A 25,108-nucleotide genomic window follows, 5' to 3' on the forward strand; every position below is an offset into this window, starting at 1 on the left:
AGTTCATGCGAGGTTAAAAAAACGGGTGGGGCAGCAAAGTGCGCCAACTCTCAACACCAGGGTCCGGTGGTCGCGTCACTTTTGACAAGGTGCAGGCAGCTATGAATAGCTTTAGGCCTCACTACCATAGTGACGGTCGACGACCCCCAACAAAAGAAGGACCCGAAACGGGTTTCGTGCTCGCAGCCGCGAGGAGACATCAGCGTTATGGGATGGTCCTACCCCACTCACTGCACGAAGCAGCTTCTGAGTGATGGGTGCCCACTATATCGGACGGTGTCGGAACGCCCGGTGCCGAGCTGCAATACCAGCGAGCTCGTAGCGGCACCCGTGGCCCCAGGCCATCCGGCTCCCGGAGCCGCGACTCCCAGAGTCGAAAAAGAGACAGCGAGAAAATATATACAGAAAATTCGGACCACCCACGCGGCTTCCGTACTCACTCGCTTCGGGCTCGGCAACTCCGCTGGCGCTAGGCCTCGAGCTCCCTCGATGCGGACCAAGTGGTTCTTGAAGAAACTCCAGGAAGAAAAACTTGACAAAAAACACATGCTGAGCATGTCGAAAAGTTCAAACATGCTGCAGCGCAATACACCTCGCACTCAAGAAAGCATGCCGCAGGTCCTACGATCAAAATTCATTCTAGGCCTAGCACTTGTCAAATCCGGACAAAGAGCGTTCCTCGAACCGAACAGACAGTCGTCCAATGTTCCAAGAGCAGGCCCCACGGTGGGATGCCAGATTTGGGGTTGAACTAGGGAGATAAATGCGTTCTCCGCGCTTAAGCGCGACTGACTCAGTTCAAAACCACCCGGACCCCACCCCGTGGTCGCGTACGCTACCGAGCGCACGGCGACCACGGCGGGGCTTGCTCTGCGGGAACAAAGGAACGACACACTGGCTGACACAAACAAGGCATTTATTGCTATCACAACAATAACGCAAGCTAGCAACAAAAATACACTGAGGAATCGAGGATGACCGACTCACCAGCCCGGCTACGAGCGAACATTCGCCCACGCTAGGGCAAAGGGAATCTCCGAGACCGGACGGGACGAGCTGAGGGGAACATGTTTCCACATGAGGTCGCCCGCCGACGAAGAGCGAAGCTGCGAGCGAAACGTCCGCTCGCTTCCCGGTGCCAGGGAGAACAGAGAGAGCCTTCCCCCGCGCGCGAGCGGCAAAACACGCCATCCGTGGCGCTGCTGTCGTTGCGACGCGAGCGCCCTCCGCTGTTAGTTAAAAGTAACCACACTAAAGGCAGGCGTTGCGGGGAAGCTAATTACAGGGAACTAGGGAGTTGAGGGAAAGCGAACGCAGGGGATGAAGGCGTCCCCACAAGAACAAGCTGACATTATGGGTCAACATTTTTAAACAGTTTCTAGTTCGTCACACTACAAACAGTCATTCTTAACATACAAAAACGCAATCGAAAAACAAAGGCTCCCTTCGGCAGGCGCCACAAAGGAACCCTATAATAATTTGATTACACTTCAGGAAATCCAGAGAGTTCTGTCTATAGGTAAACAAACTGCACCAGGTCCTGATGAAATTCATTATGAAATGCTGCCTCATCTATCTGGACCTTCTGTAGAAGTTCTGCTACAATGTTTAACAAAGTATGTGTGGAAGGAAAAATACCAGCGCTTTGGAAAAAAATTGGCAGTGGCTTAGCTCTGGTTAAGCCTGGATATACAAGCGAAAAGCTGCAGTTATGTTCTGTTTGACGTCCTGGCTGTCGCAGTTCACGCACAATGCACTGGGAGCACCAGGACAGCGGTGCAGATTTTGAGCCAACTCCCTCGCTACCACTTCTGGGTCTTATTTTCTTCCATCCATGGTGAATGTCTGCGTCTCTTCTACGGCCGGCGCCGCCGCTCATACGTGTGTTCTCGCAACGCCTTGCGAAAGAACCTTCTCTTGGGACGGCGGCGGAGACCGCGCAGCAGTGGCAAGGGGTAAACCTGTGGCGAGGAGAAGTGCTGATGAAGCGCGCGCCGCGGCGCGCTGCCTCTTTTAAGTCCGCCGCCGCCGCTCGGGCGTTATCGCAGCGCCTTGCGATAACGCGATAAGAACGCGATAAGAACCGCTAGCAGCGGCGAAGGGTAAACAGGTGGCGAGGAGGAGAACGGAGGGGGTGGCGAGGAGGAGGTAGGGCTCGCCGCGGCGGCGCCCAGGGGTGGCCCACGCGAAGCGCGGTGTTGACGAGCCTAGTGAAGCTTTTCGCTTCAAAAAGCACTTATTGTTTCATTCCTAAAATCAGGAAAACCACCAACCTTCCCTGGCAGTTACAGGCCTATAACGCTTACAAGCTGTCTAGCCAAATCTTTCGAAAGTGTTCTCAATATTAGGTTAATGTTTATTTTACAATCCCGTGAGCTTCTGGATGTCCTCCAGTGTGGTTTTAAAAAAGCATGCTCCACAGTTGACCATCTCGTCCGCCTTGAAAACACGGTCCGAGAGGCGTTTATACACAGACAACACTGCCTTGCTGTCTTCTTCGATATGGAGAAGGCATATGACACAACATGGAAGTTCGTGATTTTTCGTGACTTGGTAGAGCTTGGCATACGCGGGAGGATGCTAAAATGTTTAAGCGACTTTGTGTCGAACCGTTCATTCCAAGTTCGTCTCGGTGCTACCCTCTTGAAGAATTTCATCCAGGAGAATGGTGTGCCTGAGGGATGCATTTTAAGTAATTCATTGTTCATAGTAAAGATGAATCCCTTAGCCAAAATAATTCCGCAGTCCATTAGGTACTCAGTCTACGTCGATGACCTCCAGATTTCATGCACATCTTCTAGCCTATCAACTTGTGAGAGACAAATACTCCTTACCATAAACAAATTAGCAATCTGGGCTGACAGAAATGGTTTTAGGTTTTCCCCACAAAAAACAGTTGCCGTTCTTTTCTCGCTCCAAAGAGGACTGCAGATTGATCCCACCCTACGCTTAAATGGAGCCGTACTTCCAGTAAAACAAGAATAGAAATTTTTAGGCCTAACTTTCGACAGAAAGCTCACGTTCCTACCCCACATAAGCACCATAAAAAGAAAGCAACCCAATCCCTGAATATACTTATATTGCTGTCACGGAAACACTGGGGGTCCGATAGGTTGTGCCTATTGCACATCTATCGGTCAGTAGTGCGCTCTTCCTTAGACTATGGATGTATAGCATACGGCTCTGCGAGGCCATCGTACCTTAAAAAGCTAAATCCAGTACAGAACCTTGGTTTGCGGCTCGCAACCGGGGCGTACAGAACATCCCCTGTAAATAGCTTTTACGTGGAAGCAAATGAGCCGCCTCTCAACAACAGGAGAACAATGCTAACCTGTGCATATGTACTGAAAATAAGGTCGTTGCCAAAGCATCTGTGTTACCCCATAGTTACTAAATGCCCATCCAGAATACTCTTTACCAATAAACCTCAAGCTGTCAGACCACTCCTTCTCCGCTTCGATGAAAAATGTCAAGAAATAAACACACTAGACGCACTTCCCGATGTTGCACGGAGACCTGATCCGTTGCCACCTTGGTACCCGTTTCCTGATGTATGCGATTTCGCACTAACACATATTCACAAAAGACAAACCCCACAGGAATACATACAGCGAGAGTTTTGTGCAGTACGAGAAAAATACAAGAATTATGCCGATTTCTACACGTACAGTTCTAAAACAGCACTGTATGTAGGAAGTTCGATCATACAAGGTAAATGGGAGAAAGTGGTCAGGCTGCCCCAGTGCGCTTAAATTTTCGCAGCAGAATGCTTCGCCATTGCTGTAGCTGTAGATCACATAATGAAGAAAAACATAAAGAACAGTGTTATCTACACTGACTCCCTCAGCGTAATTACAGCAATAAACCCCAAGAATGCAGTCGAACCCATAATAGGAAGCATAATACATAATGTGATAAAAGCTGTGACACAAGGACGTACAATAAAAATCTGCTTGGTTCCTAGTCACGTGGGAATCAGCGGAAACGAGAGCGCCGCTGTCGTGAGGTAAAACAAGTAAACATTCCGCAGACGGACTGCATGAGGTTTCTTCAAATTAAACTTAGAGAAAAATGGCAGGCTTCATGGCACAGCGAAGTTAACAACAAGCTGCACTTGGTAAAGCCCGTCTAGGGTGAATGGAAGATCTGCAGGCATCAGGAACGCTTTATGGAAATAATTTTATGTCGTCTCCGCATTGGACACACGCACATTACACATAATTTCTTACTAACGAAACAAGAGAAACCTCTTTGTGAAAGATGTGGAGGCGAGCTCACAATAAACCATATTTTACTCTCATGTTCATACCTCGGAAAACTAAGAAAGAAACACTTTATTAAGTTTTATAATGAATGCATTCCTTTACACCCTGCGCTGCTCTTAAGTGTAAATGCCATTGTTAACTCTTCTTGTGTTTTTAGCTTTTTAAAAGAAGCAGGTGTTCTTGAGAAACTGTGAATTTTAATCCACTGCTTCGCTTTATAGTTACACTACAGCCTTGTTCTCATCCTCGAGAAGACTGAGGTTTTTATTAAATTGGCGGGGAACCTCAGTTTCCTTGCCCAGCCAAGGACCGCTGATGAGGTTATCCGGCCTCCTTAAAAGCCTTTACTTGTAGATAGCTCTAAAATTTCTACCCTCTCTTATTACTCGGTAGAACAAACTTTAGACCCTATACACCATTTTTTCACATTATAGCAAAAATCTGCATAAGAGAAATATCATTTCCATTGAGCTTGGCGCATGATAGCCTTAACAGCTTATGCAAAATTAAACCCAACACAACACAACAAACTTCTCATCTATCAAGTCCCCGTAGGTAGCGCACCCTATGTAAGAGTAACCATGCGTCAGTCCTGAATACATATTAATTCATTTATTGCTTTCAACTGGGCTTGCCAATATGGTCACTCCATCCCATAATGCTCAAACATAACAGACAATAGCTTCACATTCGCACCAACACCATCGCCCCATTTCTTAATCCCTGGAAGCGCCACTAAAACCTAAAAGCTATATTGCAAAGAAGCTTTTCATACTGTATGTAGAGGACGAGCCATGACACAGAGTAGACCGCAATATCTGTTCATTTATTTTCTACGATGACTTCTCTGGCTTTCCTTTAGGAAGGTAACTGCGGATATTTGTTAATAAATGGGGAGTGCTTCGTCAAGTGTGCGCCTTGTTAGGAGCTTGTGAGCGTTGATGACAAGCAAACACCGTAAGGCAGGTGTGCAATCCTAATGGCTGTGCTATCTGTTCTGTCACCGAAACGGACTCGGGATGTAAATGAATTGTTGGTTTTCCATCAGAAGTTAGTAGAAACAGATTTTAAAGTAGCATCGGTTTTGTTACAGTGTGAATAAAGTTCCTTTCGTCCAAGTCGAGAACGCGCTCACTAATCTTCACAAAGGAGAATTCTGAGTTCTTTATCTTAGGTAGATCTATATGTTGGAAGGATGAAATGAAATTCCAAGATACTTTGAACAGTATGAAGCAGCATGTTATTTAGATCGCGTTCATGTCTCTCCACCCGCATCCGAAATCTCAAAAAAAGGCAATGTTTCTTCTCTGGAAACGCTTATATGCGTGTTCACATTTTTATTTATTTTATCTTTGCCTCTTTAAGACACCAACAGGCCCATACGGCATTATAGAGGGGAGTGGATATACAATGTAACAAAACAGAAATCTAAGCATCATATTACAGAACATTCCTAGCTATACAATGTTACCAAATTGATTCTTGAAATAAACGGTGATCATTAATCAGTGCCAGTGCTGCGGGAAGGTGATTCCACTCGTCGGATGTACGGGGTAGATACGGATGAAAGTAGATTTTTCGTACTGAACAGTGGTATTCCAACCTTGTTGGCATTCGTGGTTACATGCATTGTGGGGGTGAGATAAGCTCTTCGCGCAGGTAAGATGAAAAAGTCTGAGAAAAAGGCGAAGACGAAGTATTCTTCGACGATACGCAAGAGATGGCAGATTGACACTAGTTTTCATGCTGGTTATGCTGTTGTAGTTAGAGTGAATGAATCGAGCATGTCTATTTTGGAACACCTTGAGTTAGTTCGTTAAATCTGTTATGAATACTGCATAGTCGAGTTTAGGTAAAAAGAGTGTTTTGCACAGTAAAAGCTTGATAGATGAAGGTGCTTTACCAAAGTTACGGCGAAGATATCCAAGAGGTTTTCTGGCGTTGTTAACGACATGTGTAACATGAGCAGTCCAGGTAAGGTCATTACTAATGCGAACAGCGAGGTATTTATAAGTGTGTACAGAGTCTATAAGCAAGCCATTCAGGTAATTAAAGGGCAGGTTATTAGTCACTCGAGAACACTCATGAATCAGCACTTGTTTACATTAAGGTCCATAAGCCATTTTGAGATGGAGTAGAGGTAAGATTGAAGCTTTAGTATTTTGCCATCGCATGCTATTTTCCTGAATATTATGCAGTCATTGGGGAATAGAGGAATGTGACATGAAATGCAGGAGGGTAGGTCATTAATGTAAACGAGAAAAAGAAGCGGACCGAGCACAGAGCCTTGCAGAACACTGGAGTGAAGCACACTCGGATTCGAGGTAAGGTGATTAATAAGAACGAGCTGTTCATGGTTTGCAACAAGGCTTTATAAGATGGCTGTATGAATTCGGATGAAAGCCTGAGAGTTTTGGCGCTCGCATTAACATATGAAATGGTGCCACCTGGCTGGTCTGATTCCACAATGTTTTTCAGAAATGTCGAGCGCAGTGACCCCTGGCTGACAGAATTTACAATGTTTGCCTGCATGCTACGAAATGAGAACTCGACTGTGATTACTTTGTAGCCCACAGACTAACATAACGAAAATTCGTCTAATGGCAGCTGAAGCAATGACAAGTAGGCGCTCATTGTTTCTGTGGCATTGTTCTACATGAGACAGAGCTTCAGAAATACATACTGGCTGGTTTACGGGGTTTAACGTCCCAAAGCGACTGAGGCTATGAGAGGCCCCGTAGTGAAGGGCTCCAGAAATTTCGACCACCTGGGATTCTTTAGCGTATACTGACATCGCACAGTACACGGACCTCTAGAATTTCGCCTCCATCGAAATTCAACCGCCGCGGGCGGGATCAACCCGCCTCTTTCGGGTCAGCAACAGAGTACCGTAACCACTGAGCCACAGCGGCGGCCTGAAATACATACTGGTCCCTTTCGCTGCACCGGTTAGTGACCCCACTTCATTTGACTCCTACCCCACTCACTGGCCTCAGCTTTTCCTACATGATTGAATAAGTTAATAAGTGGATGAAATTATAAAATATACAAATAAGTAAACACATCAGTTTTTCAGACATATAAATAAAAATTCATTAGACCATTGCACTGCTTTAGCAGACAGCATAGCCACTGTTATGGTATGTTCGGTACATGAGTCGGCACGTGAACTCCAATCCCGGCTCAAATTCTGGGTTCTCTGTCTTTATTTGGCGAGAGTGGAAGCTAAGGAAACTTACACGCAGACACTAACGTTGCTTAGTATCGTAAAAACAGCAATCTTATAGTTGCTTCGCAATTTTCCTTACTGACGCTTTGCGGACCAGAATTTCAGATGTGCCTCCAGAACAAACTTTCATATATTTTTATGGTACGGTTTATTTCTCATGAATTGATAGATGGAAACTGTTATATTGAACAAGCTGGTTTCATAGATCAGTTAGGTTATCGCTGCCTTTTGTGGCTCGAAGCTACTATGTGGCTAAGGAAATGCCGACGTGCGGACAAGAGGAAAAAAATAAGAAAAATGCAGCACTGAGTTTTATATGCAACGGTCACAGCTTAATAAAGCGCACTTTATATTTTTATAAAATATTATAATAATTCATTCTCTGTGCAGCCTGGTTGTCTCTACACTTACATTTTGTTCTTTAATCAGTGGGAAATATTTCTGCATCAACAAATTTTTTTGCCTTCTTCTCTTTCGCATTACGCTTGCGACCCCGTACCAGGGAACGGCAGGAAAATGCCTGAACATACTGTCCCTAGAAGCCTGAAGCGGGTAGTTATGCGAATGTCATATGACATGCACTACATTCTCGGAATTCAATTTTCTGTCTATTGCAGTTATCGATGCTCGATTAACACTGTACCATACAATACGAGTATGGGTGTCTCACATATCTTTACGCCGTGGGTATAAGTACGCTGATGTCACAAGGGAGCATAATTTCTGACATGATTGCTACAACCCGGAATAGCTTGTCAAAGCTGGAATGCAATGTCTGGTTTAGCCCGAAGTTGTCTTTTGTAATCCTGCTTCTTGCGCAATTCAATTCTCCATAATACGTAACTTATCTTATGCCCGAACTCGAACCAGAGCAGAGGCGGCAATCATATCTTAACGCCTTATCACTTCTAGGGTCGTTTCTATGGCAGAAACGCATTCAAATTAATTGACCTAAATTGAGAATAGATCTGATGAAGTGGTCCATATGTATCAGCAGCGCGAACACAGTCAGGAAAAAGATGCATGTAGGACAGAGCGCTGCCCGGGAGATCGTGTTATTATGGAGTGGGCTCTCAATATTTGGTACAAGTTCCTGCAGTACCGTGCACTTCACGAACTTGTGCTGTGAAGGGCGGTGCTGCCTACGTGGATAACTGGTAGAGCTAATTGCACACATTCTTCATTGTTCGCCTACGCAGGTCAGATCGCTTGACTCAGCTAACGAAGTCCACCCGCGAGGAAGGAACCACACGGAGAGCGGTAAGGACCGTTTCCTTCGCACTATCTGCTGCAGATCTGAAGCAGAATATTTTGGAGCGAAAGCTCTATTTGACGGCTAAAGCTGCAAAAGCGCCTTCACTACTAAATTCTGAGCTTGAAAAAATAAACAACAAGTGTTGTCGCGACTAAGTTTCGAACCCGCGGCGGCGCGAGCAGACCACCTTTGCTGGCCAGTGCACGAGAGCGCCAGGCTCGAGCCGCATTTTTTTTAGACGTGGTATTTATTAGTCTAAAATTGTATTCTATTCCCATGAACTATTTACTAAACCTTTCGTGGAGCGCCATGAAATACGTCTCAACAGACAGAGCTACAGACAGGAGAATAAGGATGAGCACAAAACCAAGAGGGCGTGCCACTCCGGTTTAAAGTCGGTCTGTTCGTACACTTCTCTCAGATGAACAATCATTTGGCAGAAATGACATTTTGTCGAAGCAACCGATTCACAGTTCCGGCCCATAATTATAATCTTCCTTAAGCTGTGTAATTCAACAGAAAAACATATCAAGAGGTTGATTAACATACTGCGCCCGGTGATACCTCACGGTAGCCTATCGCCGCAGCCGATCCCGCCTCGTGTTAAACTTCAACACAATCGAGCCAACCAGGCTAAACACACGCTTTTGCGAGTTTAATCGATTTAACTACGGTAAAACTCTAGCACGTTTTCACCCTGAGGTTCAGACGTTCCCCTTTCAGGTTGAATTCTTTAGTCCTTAATGCATACCGTATCATATATGATCCCCTACATTTTCTTTGTGCCATGTAGCGATAAAAAGTTATATTGAAGTTTTTGCTTACTTCGTGTCACAGTGTACTTTGTTTGAAAACCACGCCATAGTAACTAACCCTTCAGGGGGATTTTTAATGGTATTTTTTTAATGTTCGCGCTTGTAGTGTTTTGCGTGTCTCAGGAAAATTTTATAGGTAAAGAAAAGATTTTTTAAGGTACTGCCTTAAAAAATTATTACGCCATAAAAAAGCGCTTTCTGGCTCTGAAAAATCACCTGTGGTGCTACAACCCTTCTACTGCGCTTTGAGCGGTGCATTTACTGGCTTCTCAGATATAATAAACCATGCAGTTATTGGAAGTTTTGTCCCTTCATGGTATTTTATAAATTCAGCGCAGGAAATGAATTCCCTGCCATCGAGTGAATTAGTCCTCCTAAATAAAGTGTTGATGGCCTCGTTAACAATTTCATTTCATTTCATTCATTTCATTTTAGTACCTTAAAGACACACTGGGAGTATTACATAAGGGGTGGGTACAAAACAGTAAATTCAACAAGTGTTATGTTGAAAAAGGTTGGTAACAGCTTCGGCGAATGTGAATGGGCATGAGATGGTAGCGATGTCATTGTAGAGGGCGTTCCAGTCCGCAGAAACACTGTGAAAAAAAGAAGAGGCACAGGTAACAGTACGGGCACGTGGGTGGAACACTTGGAAAGGATGACGAATGTGGTAGGATATGCCGGCTGGCGGTGCAATGTAGGGAGCGCAGCGCAGCGGACTATTGAAAAATTTATGGTATTGGCAGAGGCTATAAATACGACGACGAAGTGAAAGGGCCGCTAAACTGGATTTCGCAACCTAGAGCCCTGCATCCATTTGCCATGTGTTGAAAAGAGTTGCGCAAGTTCGCAGAGTGAGGACGACAAACACTTCGATGTGGTGTTGGTAAAAGAAATAAAAAGCGCAACAGACTAGAGACATCACGATATGAAAAAAAAATAAGCAATAATCAAGCTCTATTTTATTCGATATAACTTGTATGGCTGTTGTACAAGAAGCACAAAACGAGTTGAAGGCGAAGGCAATGAAAATTCGGGACGGAAAAAGAGGATGCGGCAGGAAAAGAAACCACCTGTGTTCGCCAATTATAAGACCAGGCTGAATAAGGTTAGAGGATGCAAGAAAGCTTGCTGCGCGACTTAACCCTGAAATAATAGTGCTCATCAACTCTACCAACAGTATGCTAAACATGGCCTGCCAAAAAGGTGTCCAGAATGGCACGAACTCGCTTGTCCTCGAGCTCATTCCCTGACGAAAATGTCCTTTACTCTGTCAAAACAAAATAAATAATTCTTGCCCGCTCAGTTACGTTTTATTAGGCTGGATATGGGAATATTTATAATTTTCTTCAAGGAACTGGCAAGGGGCGCTGAGAGAATGTTTTCCACGCCCAATGGAGTCTTAAAAACAGCCCTTAAAATGAATTTTACAGATCTTTAGCTCTTAATAAAGAATTATGGGACGTTTTTCTACTTAGGAAGGCATACTTTTGGCTCATGTGCTCTCGTTGGAGCTTTTCTTGAACCTGCTGCAGTCTGGAAGCCTTTAAGCAAAAGCTGGAGTAATACTGTGCAAAAGTTTTGTTGCATTGCACATGATACATTTTAAATTAACTGCAGTACCCATTACAGTGACAGAGTACAGTGACGCATTTCCGACGCTCACGGGGATGGAGGAAGAATCAAACCAGGGTTGAGGTTGCACTCTAGGCTTCAGGCGACATAATCGAGGGAGACAGATGGGCACAGGACAGGGACTCTGCACGTGGTGGCCATTGTGAAGACGAGACGCGGCACAAGTATTATCAGTTGGGATGTCGTGGTAGCGACATCATATTGGTGTAATCGTGGCGCCGGCCAGTGGAAACTTCTCCACACACTGCCTCCTCCGGCGCGCACAGCAGAACCTTCGCACCGCCGCCGCAGTCGCCGCACAACACGGCAGCAGCCTGCGAAACCGCCGTCCGAACAGACTGAGGAGGAGTTTGAGGGAGCTCGGTAACCCCTAAAACGAGCGCCCTGAGGTTCGTGCTACACGGAGGGTGGCGTACACACCAGCGGTCCTTCGACGGGCCAACTAGCACGTGAGGATAAGCGATGCAGGTTGCAGCTTAGCAGGAACACAGAGGTGCCGGAAGGAGGCAGACCACGGACCGCTCGTCGTGGCAGCCACGGAATTGGATAGCAGCTGCAGGATGGCATACTGTAAACATGATTTGCCAGAAGAGGAGTATAAATGGCTACGTCCGCTTTTAAGCTCCATATCATGAAATAGTGCGACCAGTATTGTTGTTGTTGTTGTTCACCTCAAAGGATGGCGCATACCCACAGAGGGGGATCGGCCAAGAAGAGGGGCGACTAGTATTAAAGCGGCGAAAATGAACAAATCCCCCTTTTTTTCTTCCGTCACGAAATCAAGGGGTAAAATAAAGCATTCATGTGATTTTACTCCTTTTCCAAGCTGGAGCACGTTGGCTTAAGTACTTTGTCAGACCCTTAGAACTCTGTCATAACTCCTTAGAGTCTGCCGGCCACCTGGTGGTAGCTGCTGGTTCGCTGCGGTTGCAGGTGACAACGCCGGCTCCCTCGGCGCTGCTTGGTTGCTTCTGGCTTTTACTCTTGCTGCTTCACGCACGTGTGCCATGATGAAAACACCGGATTGCTGCCGCCTTGCGCAGCAATGAGCTGCACAGACTAAGCTGCCCAAGGCGCCAGCGTGTACGCGAGACGCCTGGTGTTGCCTCGCCTGTGCCGCCAGTACGCGAGAGGGTAAGCTCAGTTGAGCCAACTAGGGCGGCTCGATTCAGCTGAGCCAACATGGCGGTGTGTGATGCGTCGGCCTACGCGCAGCAGCCAGCGTATCGCTCGTTGCTTTACGCGCTTGCCGTGACATTGGGATTGGACATCATCGACGTTGGCAGCAACATGGTCCATTGAACGTTTCACTCAAGCCATCAATACGTGTGGAACATTCATTGTCTAGGCAGCATACCAATGGCGGCTGCCATTTAGCCGCGCCGATATGGCAATGTGTGTGCGACGCATCAGCTTTCTCGACGCCGACCGTCTCCTCGTTCGTTCGCTGTATCTTCACGCGAACCTTCAGGGATACAAAAGACCGGATTAGCAGTATTGAACTCCCTTTTGATGCCAGTGACGCGCATTTACTGAACTCCACTTCCTGTTCCGTGTACGGTGACTTGATATTAAATTCGTGTGCGCCAAAATGAAAAGCTTCATCATCGCTCCGAGAAGCCAACTCACACAGCGGTCACTAAGCAAGTGTGTGAGAAATTTATTGTTGCATGCGGCTGAAAAAAAGTGTGTAGCAGTACAGCCAAGGCTCTTTATGTTTACATGTACGGTCTTTTCCAGAAGTAACCAAGGTGCATGGTTTACTTCTTAGCCGTGTATTAAAACTATTAGCCAGCTCTCAAACTCTAAATCTCTGTATGGTATGGACAACTCCTGTCCTCACCTTCAAAGAGCTTTTTGAACTTTAGCGAAACCGTGAGGGCTCTACTTTATGAGTGAGAAGCAAACGATACAGACTGGGTACTTTTGGCAAATACTGTAGAACTCGAAGTAGGCTCAGTTTTAATATGGACCAAAGTTTCTTCATGTATTTCTGCCCTATGATTATGGAAAAGCTGCACAGACAATGAACCGGGTGGATATGCACGGCCATTGGGGTCCCTGAATATTTGTCACGTTACGAACAGCGATGAGTACAAAAGCTCGCCTGCTGTAATCGGTTGCTTCCTTTCCTGTGATTTAAGACGACTTTGTGATTTGAACAAAGCAAGCGATTTTGTTCATTGAAGTCATAGTAGAGCGCATGGCAATGCCTTAGCGCCCAAGGAGATTGCCTAAATTGTCACATTTGCCGGGCCAGCGGCGTCGAAATGAAGCAGTGATTATCGGCAGCGAACATGAGGTGGCAACCATACCGATCGCCGTTTTTCCCTTCCCATTACTCTTTATCTCTCTCTCTTTTCCTGGTTCGTTAGGAGAATAGTTCCAAAATGTGGCATCTTGTAACCTCTTCGGAACTGAAAAATGAGAAAAGGAGTTTCCTCTTCACTTGCAATTTCGTAATACCTTTCATTTATGTGAAACTGTTGTGGAAGCAAGCGTTTTCAAAGTGCCGATACCGAGAAGGCAGCGAAAGAAAAATCATAAAGCCTACATGGGTATACATGACCCCCAGCTCGAAGTGCTCACCTTCGTACATCGGCGAAACCAAGCACTTCGTCGAAAGAATGTAGTTGCAGAAAGCGGTTGCCAGAGAAATGAACAGGGAACGGAGCGCGGTGGCTAGCACTGCGAGGCATGCGACCCCAAAATTGACTGCGAGAGAAGTATTGTACTGTACACTGAGCCGCGTCCGCGCAGGAGGCTCTTCATGAGTCATGGCATATTCAGCAGAATCGGAGCAATGTCAACCGTTGCCAAGGAATCCTGCTCTCTCTTACGTCCACGTCCTACTTCCAGTGACTCGACGCCTGGCCAACCGAAGGCTTAAAAAAGTCAAGCTACAACTTGCCAGTACACACACCCGGACGACCCGGGTAACGCGGATTGCATGAACGGGCGCCTAAGCGCTGCGCTCTAAAATTAAAAGATCTTTTAATCTCTCTAGTTGCGATGTGACCTATACTTAAGGCAAGAAACAGCATTTTCTCTCGCCGCCGGGTACAAAAGGCCCCAATATTCGACCTTGCTATAAGCGAAGCAAATGAAAACAGCCTCTCTAGAACAGCAGATGGGCATGTTGCCATGTTGTACTTGATTAAGGCGCTTTTAACCAACGAATAAAGGTAAGGCACGGCCGCATCCACTCGAGCATCTTCTAGGCAGTTAAGAAACTAGTTTCGCTAGCCCCTGTTAAGAGCTAGGGCTTGTTGTTGCGCTGCCTGCTCCAAACGCAAGGAATTCGTCAGCTGATGCATTTGATCTCTCAGTCGAAGATGCGCGCATTGATCCGTGTTTGGATGCGGGCGTGACGTTAGTCCAGCTGACCAAGTCAACAGCAGCTTGTTGTGCGGGTTCCTCGGCGCGATGGAGGAAGTCTTCGATTTCTATTGGCAGCTCTCGAAACCTTGTAAATGGAAGGAAGGCGGCGTTTGGTGAAAAAAAAAAAATTACGGTCGATTTGCTTGTTAGACAAAATGCGAATTAGGCGTGCTACCTCTTCGGTACTCACTTTGGTTCCGGTGTTTGGATAATCGTTCAAGGATTGAAGTTAGGGTAACGATGAAGGGCTAAGGCCCATGTATGCCCAATTGCTCATTCTCTCCATTCATAGATCCCTGAGAGAGCTCGTACCACTCCTGGCGCTGTAGTGCATATATTTAACAGCCACAGAAACCAAGGAACACGCGGGATTTTATTTACATTTATTTATTTTGTGGTGTTGATCAATGGAGAATATTACAGAATATGTTATCGCTTAAAGATAACTGATTAGAAAAGCAGAAGAAAAAACAACCACATGATGCCGGTGGGAACCGAACCCACACCTCATAATTACGCATCTGGTGCTCTACCAACTCAGCTACGGCGACGCCTGTCGAATCTTCTGCTTTCGGGGGTATTTATGTCTACAAGTGACCTAACCTTGAGAGTGTTCATGAGCGCCACCACCGTTCCTATGCGGCGGACACCGTGGACTTAGTAGGTAATAGGTCGTGGGTTAACTTCCCACCTACGACATGTGGTTGTTTTTTCTTCTGCTTTTCTGATCAATTATCTTTAAGCGTTAATATAATCAATAATATAGTCCATTGATCAACACCACAAAATAAATAAATATAAATAAAACCCCCGTGTTCCTTGGATCTGCAAAACCAGGTGATGATCGACGTATCGAAACATCCTCAAAACGGAAGAGCAAGGAAGAGTGGAGGCTAACGTCCTGTCCATAGAAGCGAGAAAAATGTCGGTTAGTATCGGTGCGATACATGAACCTAAGGGTATTCCTGATTTTTTGTAAGTAAATATGCTCTTCCCATGTGCAAAACGTAGAGGAGAAGTACAAAGGCAACAGATCAAGGAAGCCTGCTGCTAGTATGCCCAAAGCATTCTGGAAAGCAATAGCACCATGGCGATCTATGCAGCCTTCGACGGACTCAAGCAATTTGCCTTGCGGAATTGAATAATAAATATTGTTAATGTTAATGGAGAAAGCCTGTAGTCCCTCGCACTTCCGAGCTTTAAGGAAATCAACAACTTCAAAGGAACACTTTATGAGAAATGGGTCATCAACTTGAAGCATTTTCAGATGGTTCTTCAGATATAAGGAAACCGACTTTTGCCAAGTGCCGATTCAGATACATTAACACGAAGTGGGCATTCCGGCTTATAAGTTTTTGCTGTAAAGAACATCCTCAATGAGCTGTTCTCACTACAGTCTGTGCTATTCAGAAGAGAAGATTCCCAAAGGGCTCTAGGCTCATGAGTGTGAGCAGCGGCTATGGACAAGATTTTTCCAGACTACGGTCAAACTGGGAAACCCAAAAGCTACTACGGTTACTTAGTGCGAAAAATTTGGCTTATAAATGATTGCTAAAGACATTTGCAAATACAAAAGAAGCATTCTGAGTATGTTTTTACCGCCAAAAGGCAGAGAAAAGGATGCCGTTTAGATGTATTGTCAGCGAGAAAGGGGCTTGGCAGAGCCATGTCAGTCGTTACCTGCAGATACACCTCAATAATGTAGAGTCTGAAGACCCTTTATCTGTCGGCAACTGCCTTGATGTAGTTTAATCCTTGAGGGAAAACACGTCTGCAGGCCGTATTTTTTCTGTTGATAATGTCGGCCTGTTCTACTCAATTCCGCCGAGTGAGCCGTTAGCCGCTGCCTTGCTCTGCACTGAAAAGAATGCTGCCATTTCTTTCCAGAACTATACCGGTGCTTGTGTCGCCAATTTCACGGCGTTTTCAGAGTGTTATTTATCTTGTACTGTTGTCACATTTCAAGACCGGCTGCTTGTTCCAAAAAGAGGAATTTGTGTTGGTTCTTGTGCGGCTCCTGTGCTAAGTATTTCTGCTAAGTATTCCTTGCGGAACTTCCACACATGCTTTCCCGAGGCTAAACAAATGAACACTTTTACATATGTAGAGAAATTTTTAATTACTTGCAGGAAACAGGCACCCTCGTCTTACCCATACACAATAAAAGTAGGTTTATCAAGTTTTAAACTGCTTGGGTACTGTTTGTTCTGCAGCCTCGAGCTTGCCGAAGGCAATAGGTTGCAACTTTGAGATATTGACAACCCCCTTTATGACGAAAGCATTTGCTGGATGTATTGTGCTCGCGCGCAAAAGGAATTACTGCCCTATGATTCTGCCCATTTGAAAACTGTTAAGCGCGCGATTGCTCAAATTTGCCTGGAAGCGCCACTGAAAAAGTCATTCTGTCATAAAGAGCAGTAAAGTTTAAAGGCTCCGGTTCGGAAGCTGCAGCAAGCTGGGTACCCGACTTCGACCATGTGCACAGTCGCAGAAGCCTTAGTGAAAAAGCTTTAAAAGAAAGAAAGCAATGAAAAAGCACTCAAGGCAAATTTACCAAACAAAAAATTAGAACGGTCGTGATCCCCTATACTCATAAGGTAGTGCATAATTTGAAGCACATTGCAGTAAAGGGCAGACTACCTGTGGTTCTTTCGCCCCCCAGAACATGCTTCCTTTTGCTGTACAACTAACCCCAACAATACAAACAAAACAAAATGTAAAAAGAAACTTGCATTTTCGTTTGTGAAGTGCGCTGTAGGTGTCGTGTATTGCACACCCCTCACGTGCGGGAAAACTTATCGGCTAAACTGCCCGCTGTATGAATGATCGACTAACAGACCATAGGCGCAATTTAAGGAATGGCACGGGATCTCATTTGTCACATGACTGTAAACCCTGCGTTGAAGAAGATAACGTGTGTGAAGCGAAGCTGGAGGAAACCAAATCTTAAAGAGGAGTAAGGACAAAACAGCCATTTAGCTGGTCTAGCCACTCCATATGAAAGGAAACAGTAGCGATTGGATAAGCACCCCGTCACTTGCGATTTATAATAATGAAAGTGCGTTTTTACATGAAATGTGGTGAGACTCATGTCTGGCTACCATTTCTGCTCCGAACTGCATACCCCTCGCGCGCATGTATGCCTCCTTCTCTTCGTCTCGATTCCGTGTCTCATATTGACTAGCCTTCGCTGTGAACCCACAGCTGCAAGTCGCGATTGTCCCGTCTTTTACTGTGAGCTGTCTGTTTTGGCTAAGTTGTTTTACAAAATATGCACCAACTAGCCTCCCAGCAAATATTACTAAATCATTGGTCCATGCTTGCTTACAGTTAGAAAACTGCTCAGATTTTAGGCTTCAATACAACTATGTCTGATCACACTTCCAGTGATGGTCACTTAGTAAATCATTCAACGCCAGCCTAAAAAAAAATCACCGGAAAGTCGCCTGTACAAGGATGCTTAACTGCGAACGTTGGAGAGGATACATATTTGGAAAAACCAGAGAAAAAGAAGAACTGGAAGGAATTCGCTCGAAATTTTGTCTGTCCCACCAACACCATAAAACCGTTCACGAAATGGTTTATCAATATACCTGACGATCTTGTTGCCACATGAGGACGGGAACTCTCGTTGCGGGAAATGATAACGAGGCAAAGCATCTTGATCGCGGAGCGCCACGGCCAGGACAGGTTGTGTTTCTTCTTGGGCAAGCACGGACGTTTCTCCGAACGGGTCGTACATCTGTAGAGTGAATCCGCTGTCTTTATCCACAAGTATAAGAGGCAGGACCAGCTATCGAAAGTATTAAGGGGAAAGCCTTTAATGCCTCATCGTTGTCGACAGAAGGTTGTCCACAGAAGCACGCTTTTCGGTTGGTCGAAGTGCTTACGACGTCAGAGTGCGCGGATTCGCAGTAATGAGGTAACCCACGGAGGAAAAAAAGAGCTAAGGAGAGAGCGTGACGTCACGCGGCCAGCATTCGCAAGCCGAGTGTTTATGAGGCCGTTTTCTCCCTCAGTTTTTGCTCTCCGAGTCAGTCCGTTACGTTTTGATTCTGGTATGTTTTAGAGCGCGCGTATGTGCGACCCGCGGCGCGGGCATCTACAGCAAGGAGATTGATCTACAGTCAGTTTGCCGCGCTATTCCGCGCATGCGCGCGCGCAGCGGGGCTGGATGTTACCGCACGCTATCACGTGGTGTAATTAAGAGGGGGACAAACTTTCTTTTTTTTTACTATATCCTTACTTGTTAAGACTAGGCTTCAAGGTTCTCGCCGGATGCTCCTTCCTCAGTTTTTTTTTCCTCCATGAGGTGACCCACGGATGCCTGACGCCCCCTTTAGGAGCAGACGACAACTAATGAAGTAGTTGTCGTCCACTCCGACAGGGGGCGTAAGGCGTCCGTGGGTGACCACATCACATACCTCATTACTGCGAACAGAGCCATCGATACAACCGAACTCATCGAAGCAGAGAGAGAGTCGTGCTAAAGAAGCAGTCAAAGTCGGCAGTTGAAGTGTGTAGTTGTAATGTGTAGTCAATGTGTGCCGTCAAATAAAGCACTAGTGCAGCACGAACAGTCTAGCAGCCAATGCCAAACAGTGCGCCAGGAAAGGCTTTCGCCTTGCAGCGCTTTAAAGAACCAAAGTGCCACCTGAATTTTTTTTAGCGATGTCACGCAGCACAGACCAGTATTCGTTTTGGCGATCGTAGTTTCTGTGCACCGATTCTGCCCCTTTAGCGTGGCACCAGCAGCGTCCGACAAGCATGACTGGTTGGTCTTCGTTCAGAGGATCAGAGAAAGGCATCCACGGATTCCTTGCAAGCAATCAAGCATAAATATCGAGGCGTATAGGGTCGCAAGGAAGCTTGCGGGCTGCTCGTACTCGCAACGCGTGTCCCATGGCTGGGTTCCACACAACAAGCTTTGTGCGCAGTTGGCGTGGAGGCCGCGGCGTGCACCCGCAACCAGCTGGCGGCCACCCTCCGGCTCCCTCCAGGCTTCCGGGGCCTGGTGTACGCCAGGGGCTATCCGCTACGCTGCCGACAAGTGGGAAACGGCAGGGAGCGGCTCAGGCTGAGTCTGCCCCTGGGCGAGTGCGGCATGCGCCTCGTCGAGCTACAGGTATGTTTGCCTCGTCCGCCGCTCACTGCAGAGTAGAAAAGAGACCTGACCACAATTACTGCCCCGTAAGGTTGGTCTATGTATTCGCGTGGTGTGACAGCGAGCTATTTCCCGGCTGACAGGTCTCGGCTTCCGCTCTCATAAGAAAAACCGTCATGGTCACATGACTTACTTGACCGCGACAGCTTGCGGACTTGCCGCCGGAGCCGGTATCCCCCTTTGTTCTCGTACCACTCCGCAGTCGTCTGCCAGCATGCGGCGCGCAAGCCATGTCCACCGCGACGCCGGAAACCACGCAGCTCTTTCGCAGCGACGCCGTGCGTATGTTTATCACCCGACGTCCATGTCAAATTTAATAGTTACAGCAAAGGCTCGAATTCTTAGCTCCCTCCCACGCACAGAACATGGCACGCCGGAATACCAAGCGTATCGGCATTGCAAGGCACACCACCCGCCGCCAACGTAGAAGAGCAGACGCAGGAGGTCGCAGCCAACGGAGGCGTTGTCACAGCAAACGAGCAAATAGCCCCGGCCTAGGGTCATTGGCAATAAACGCTCTTGCCACCGCCACCACAATATGAACAGCTTCCCTGCCCTGAAAAGGCAATCTATACGTGTGCGCCATCATGGAAAGTGGCAGCGCAAAAGAAACAAGGATGAAGATGTAGAAACATGGACGACAGGGCAAGCGCTTGTCCTGTCATCCATGTTTTATTTTTTTTTCTGCCGCCACCTTTAGTGATGGACCACCGTTTAGCCGCGGGAAGATATTTAGGTATATGCGCGTCGACACAGCGTGTAGACTAGCACACTGAATCGTATATACGAAACTCGTGCACAGGGTGGCTGTACGATAATTTTATAGTCGGAATCCGTCAAATTTGCAGACCACACAATTTAAGTCAGCATGCGGACACAGCGTGGAAGGGGTATTGTATATATTACGAATAGTTTAACGCGATAGTATTAAGGAGTTCCTGTCACAGAAAATCAGGCGTCGCCGTCGTTTCATAGTTATCATCATCATCAGCCTGACTACGCCCACTGCAGGGCAAAGGCCTCTCCCATGTCTCTACAATTAACCCTGTGCTTCGCCAGTTGCGGCCTCCGTATTCCCGCAAATTTCTCAATCTCATCTGCCAGCCAAACTTTCTGCCGGCCCCTCAACGCTTGCCTTCTCTTGGAATCCACTCCGTTACCCTTGAGGACCAGCGGTTATTTTGCCTTCGAATTACATGCCCTGCCCCAGCCCACTTCTTCCTCTTGATTTCAACTAGGATACCATTAATCCGCGTTTGTTCCCTCACCCACTCCGCCCTCTTCCGATCTCTTAACGTTACACCTACCATTTTTCCTTTCCATAGCTCGCTGCGTTGTCCTTAACTTAAGCTGAACCCTCTTTGTTAGCCTCCACGCTTGTGCCCCATAGATGAGCACCGATAAGATACAGCTGTGGGGCAGAAACGGGGAGTCGTTTACCGTGGGCCAAAAGCCTATGAAAAATCTCAAATGAAGCAACCTGGGAGGCAGGTGGGCCACCTAGGTTAAGTAAACTCGTGGCGTCATCACAAGCTACCTACCTCATTCAGAGCAAACGGTGCACCATGGCAGGTGGCAGTAGAAATAATGATTGGTCGCTAGAGGTTGCTCAGCATGCCGCCCAAGCCCCACACGTGGTAGCGCCTGCCATCGCAAGGCAGTGGTGCATCGCTTAGCCGCTGCACCACGGCTCGAGGAGTATTATTAGGTATGACTGCGTGGAAACCTCTATGAATGTTAAGTAGAGATAGACCAATTCTGCACAAACGGACATTACGCCATTAAGCTATCGTGTCATATCCTTAAGGTGGGCGCCGCCTCGGTGGGTCAGTGGTTACGGTGCTCGGCTGCTGACCCGAAGGACGCGGGTTCGATCCCGGCCGCGGCGGCTGAATTTCGATGAAGTCGAAATTCTAGAGGCCAGTGTACTGTGCGATGTCAGTGCACGTTAATGAACCCCAGGTGGTCTAAATTTCCGGAGCCCTTCACTGCGGCGTCTCTCATAGCCTCTGTCTCTTTGGGACGTTAATCCCCAATAAACCAAACCAAACCTTAAGGTGGAGCTTAAGTGTGCCCTCCAATTTGAACGCGATAGCATTGAAGGCTGTGTTACCCAGAAAATCATGCGTCGGCGTGTTGACGTTGTGAGGGAAGAATCACGAGGATGACTATGGCAGGTGGTTCCAAGAGAGCAACCGCGGAGGCAGGAGGGCCGCCTGACCACCGGGTTGAGAACAAACGCTTTCCACCGTGTGAGGTGACAGTTAAATTAATGATTAGTCGCTCGCGAAAATGAACCTGTGTCGCTCAAGGTGCACGGCTTGGAGCACCGCCATCACGGAGCAGTGGCGCATCGCGTAACCTCTGCACCACTGTGCCAGGAGGGATACGAGGACTCCCAAGAATCTATGACTGTAAAGCAGAGAATGATCTACTGCATATGCGGCAATTAACCAATTACGCTATTGCGTCATACCCTTAAGGCGGAGCTTAAGTGTCTAGTTGATTTTTTTTTTGCTACTTGCGTCTATAATGGCGCACGTGCAGTGGCAAATGCATACAGTTTCTTCCGCGTATTGTGGCTCCCGCAAGACCGTTGCATTAACGTATTTTAGCTGCTAAGGTTTTCTTCGAAGGTAAAACCGCGATCGGGTGCGATGGCTATGGATCTGGATTGACGGGGCCGGCAGCGACGTCCATGAACGAATTCAAGAACGTGAAAAAATTGTCACACGTCGCCATCGCGGCAGAACATCTCGTTCGATCGATCCATGCAGGGCTGTGCAATCTTCGACATACGCATGCTGACAGCGGCTCAGGATTTCTTTCATTGCGCAAATTCTTCCTTTGGCATGAATTAAAGGAAAAGGTACCGGCTGTTTTTTGATGATGTCAGCCACAAAACCAGCTCAGATTACACTACAGATTCCTATCAGTTCTATAATTTCAAAGTTCACATTGATTTCCAGCTGGCTAAGACCATGCACATTAAACTATAAGCTACATTTTATTTTAATTAGCACACTGCAATATTCTTAGACGTTGTTAATTGCCTTTGCTGAGAGGAATAAATGAATACAGCCTTTATTGCAAATTAGGGGGGGGCACTCGGCCGCTGCTTAGGCATTAGCAGGAGGGTTGGGATGTAAGTGCAGAGGCAAGTTCTAGTTGATCGTCTTGATAAACTTCAGAATTGCGCTTTGTAAGTACGTTGACCTGTCGTACACTCGGGCAATGAAACGGCCCACCTGACACTCCCAGCGCCGCAGGCCGGACAAACCGAGTCTTTTCCCGGTGAGGGCAGGCAGCGCGGCCAACTACAGCAGGGCAATGGGTGGACAATGCCAAGCTGCAGGAACGGTCGAAAAACCGCCGACCGGCCGCAGGAAGCGTTAGCGGTGGCCGCAGGAACAGCCAGGACCGCCGGCCGCAGCTGAAAATAGACAATTAACTGTAGCAGAGCGGACATTTGGGCTAGTTGGTTTGAATTCATGGTGGAAAAAACAGCGCAAACTAAGACAGAAAACACAGAAAAAGAAGGGAGACACTACAAGCGCTAGCAGTGTCTCCCTTATTTTTCAGTGTTTTCTGTCTTAGTTTGAGCTGTTTTTTCCACCATGAAAATAGACAAAGCCTAGTCAAATTACGGAGCTGAGGAGACGACAGATCAAGACAGCGGGCCCGAATTGCGGAGGAAGGAAAGCGTGGTTTCCAATGCTAAACCTAACCTGTCTCTGTGATTAATATATCGTGCTTCTCCGATCATCACTTGAATCCGTAAAGCCTGCGTATGGTGGCACATGCATGTATGCAGAGTTTCTGAGAGAGGCGGATAAGCAAATGGCCGCCGAATAGCAGGAACAAGTAGGCAGCAAGCAGCCCCGTCGCTGCTTTGCAAGAGCGGCGACAGGCGGCGCAAGCAGCGCTAAGCTCATGGCGTAAAGTCTAGCAAATACACTAAGGAGGGGACACAGCGCTTTTTGCATTTTCTAAATAGAACATACTACTGCCATATCACAAGGTCTAGCAGTGTTCATCGGAAACCAAACCGCCAGGCAAGGCGGCTATAGACACCACACCAATTCCAAGGGGCTGCTGAAAATTGTTAGTGTTTCAACTTTGTGCGAATGTACAGGGCACCTTGTCGGGAACGGCCCGGTCGAATTTGAAAACGGCGCAGGCAAGTTTGGATGTCATGCCACCGTTTTGGGCATGGTCAGTTGCGGTTGGACATGAATTGTGGTCCAAATAGACCAAGGTCAAATACAGGAGATGGGATGCCCGAGCAAAATTCGGAGGTGCGCCCATCGTGTGGGGTATGGTCAGATATGACTCGAGATCGGTTTTAGTCCAAATCGAACAAGGTGAAAACTCGGGGATGGTTGGGCCACATTTTGAAGATAATCCGAGGCAAAATTGAAGGCCATGATCGTATCATGCGGTAAATTATCGCAGGATATCCATTTTGGTCCAAATCCGTCAGGGACAAATTTCGAGAATGGGTGGCTCAAAATTTGGGGCTGCTGAATCTCGGGATCGGCTGGTCCAAAGATGGAGGTATCTATGTTTTGTGCTTTTTACCATAACATGACGTCACGTCGTTAGGTGTAGGCATTAGCAAAATCGAACGGACGAGATTCTTGGTGAGTATTGGACAGGGTATGAGTGCTTTCACACTAATAAGTTTTTTTTGGTAGTAGCGCCGCTCGGCACTAATATCTGTGCTTAGCAGATGATTTTTATAAAAGAACCACTCCATATTGGGCACCTGTGGATAGTCTTCACACTGTAGAATTTCAAATTTTGAGGCGTGTTCAGGCCACAGACTTCATACTCAATATTACTGCCATAATTTTTTTAAAGAAATGCATGCTTCAGTTGCTCAACTTCAGCTGTCGGCTACCGCGCGGCGTCTGAGCGTCACTGCGTCACTCAAGAGGCAGTGCCCTACTTTTTGAAGCTAGGTCAGGGTGTCTTAGAACGCGCAGCTACAAAATGAAATTTAACGAAGATGACACATGTGCAGTGTGTGGTAGATCTGTGGAAACAATTGAACAACTCATACTCAAATGTGATGGTATCCATCCGGATGTCGATGCAGGCACAGTCACTCTTCCTGAGGCCCAAAGGTTTAAAGATAACAATGGTTTGGTTTGGTTTATGGGGCTTAACGTCCCAAAGCGACTAAGGCTGTGAGAGACACCTTAGTGAAGGGCTCCGGAAATTTCGACCACCTGGGGTTCTTTAACGTGCACTGACATCGCACAGTACACGGGCCTCTAGAATTTCTCCTCCAAAGAAATTCCGCCGCCGCTGCCGGGAGATAACAATGGTCATGTAAATAAATCTGCAGTGGAAGTTAGC

At 46.9% G+C, this 25,108-nt stretch overlaps 1 protein-coding gene across 3 annotated transcripts in view; it reads left to right on the top strand.

Moving 5' to 3' along the window:
- LOC149338279 (cuticlin-4-like) overlaps nucleotides 1-25,108 on the top strand; it is a 121,176-nt gene that overhangs the window by 57,149 nt on the left and 38,919 nt on the right. For all 3 annotated transcript variants that reach the window (XM_089547591.1, XM_089547589.1, XM_089547592.1), the window contains exons 3-4: nucleotides 8,694-8,754; nucleotides 19,518-19,705. In XM_089547591.1, the coding sequence (XP_089403717.1) occupies nucleotides 8,694-8,754; nucleotides 19,518-19,705 (249 nt within the window). The remainder of the gene's footprint in view (nucleotides 1-8,693; nucleotides 8,755-19,517; nucleotides 19,706-25,108) is intronic.

The sequence above is a fragment of the Amblyomma mixtum genome, chromosome 6, assembly GCF_055824585.1.
Source record: "Amblyomma mixtum isolate Tamu chromosome 6, ASM5582458v1, whole genome shotgun sequence".
NCBI lineage: Eukaryota > Metazoa > Arthropoda > Arachnida > Ixodida > Ixodidae > Amblyomma > Amblyomma mixtum.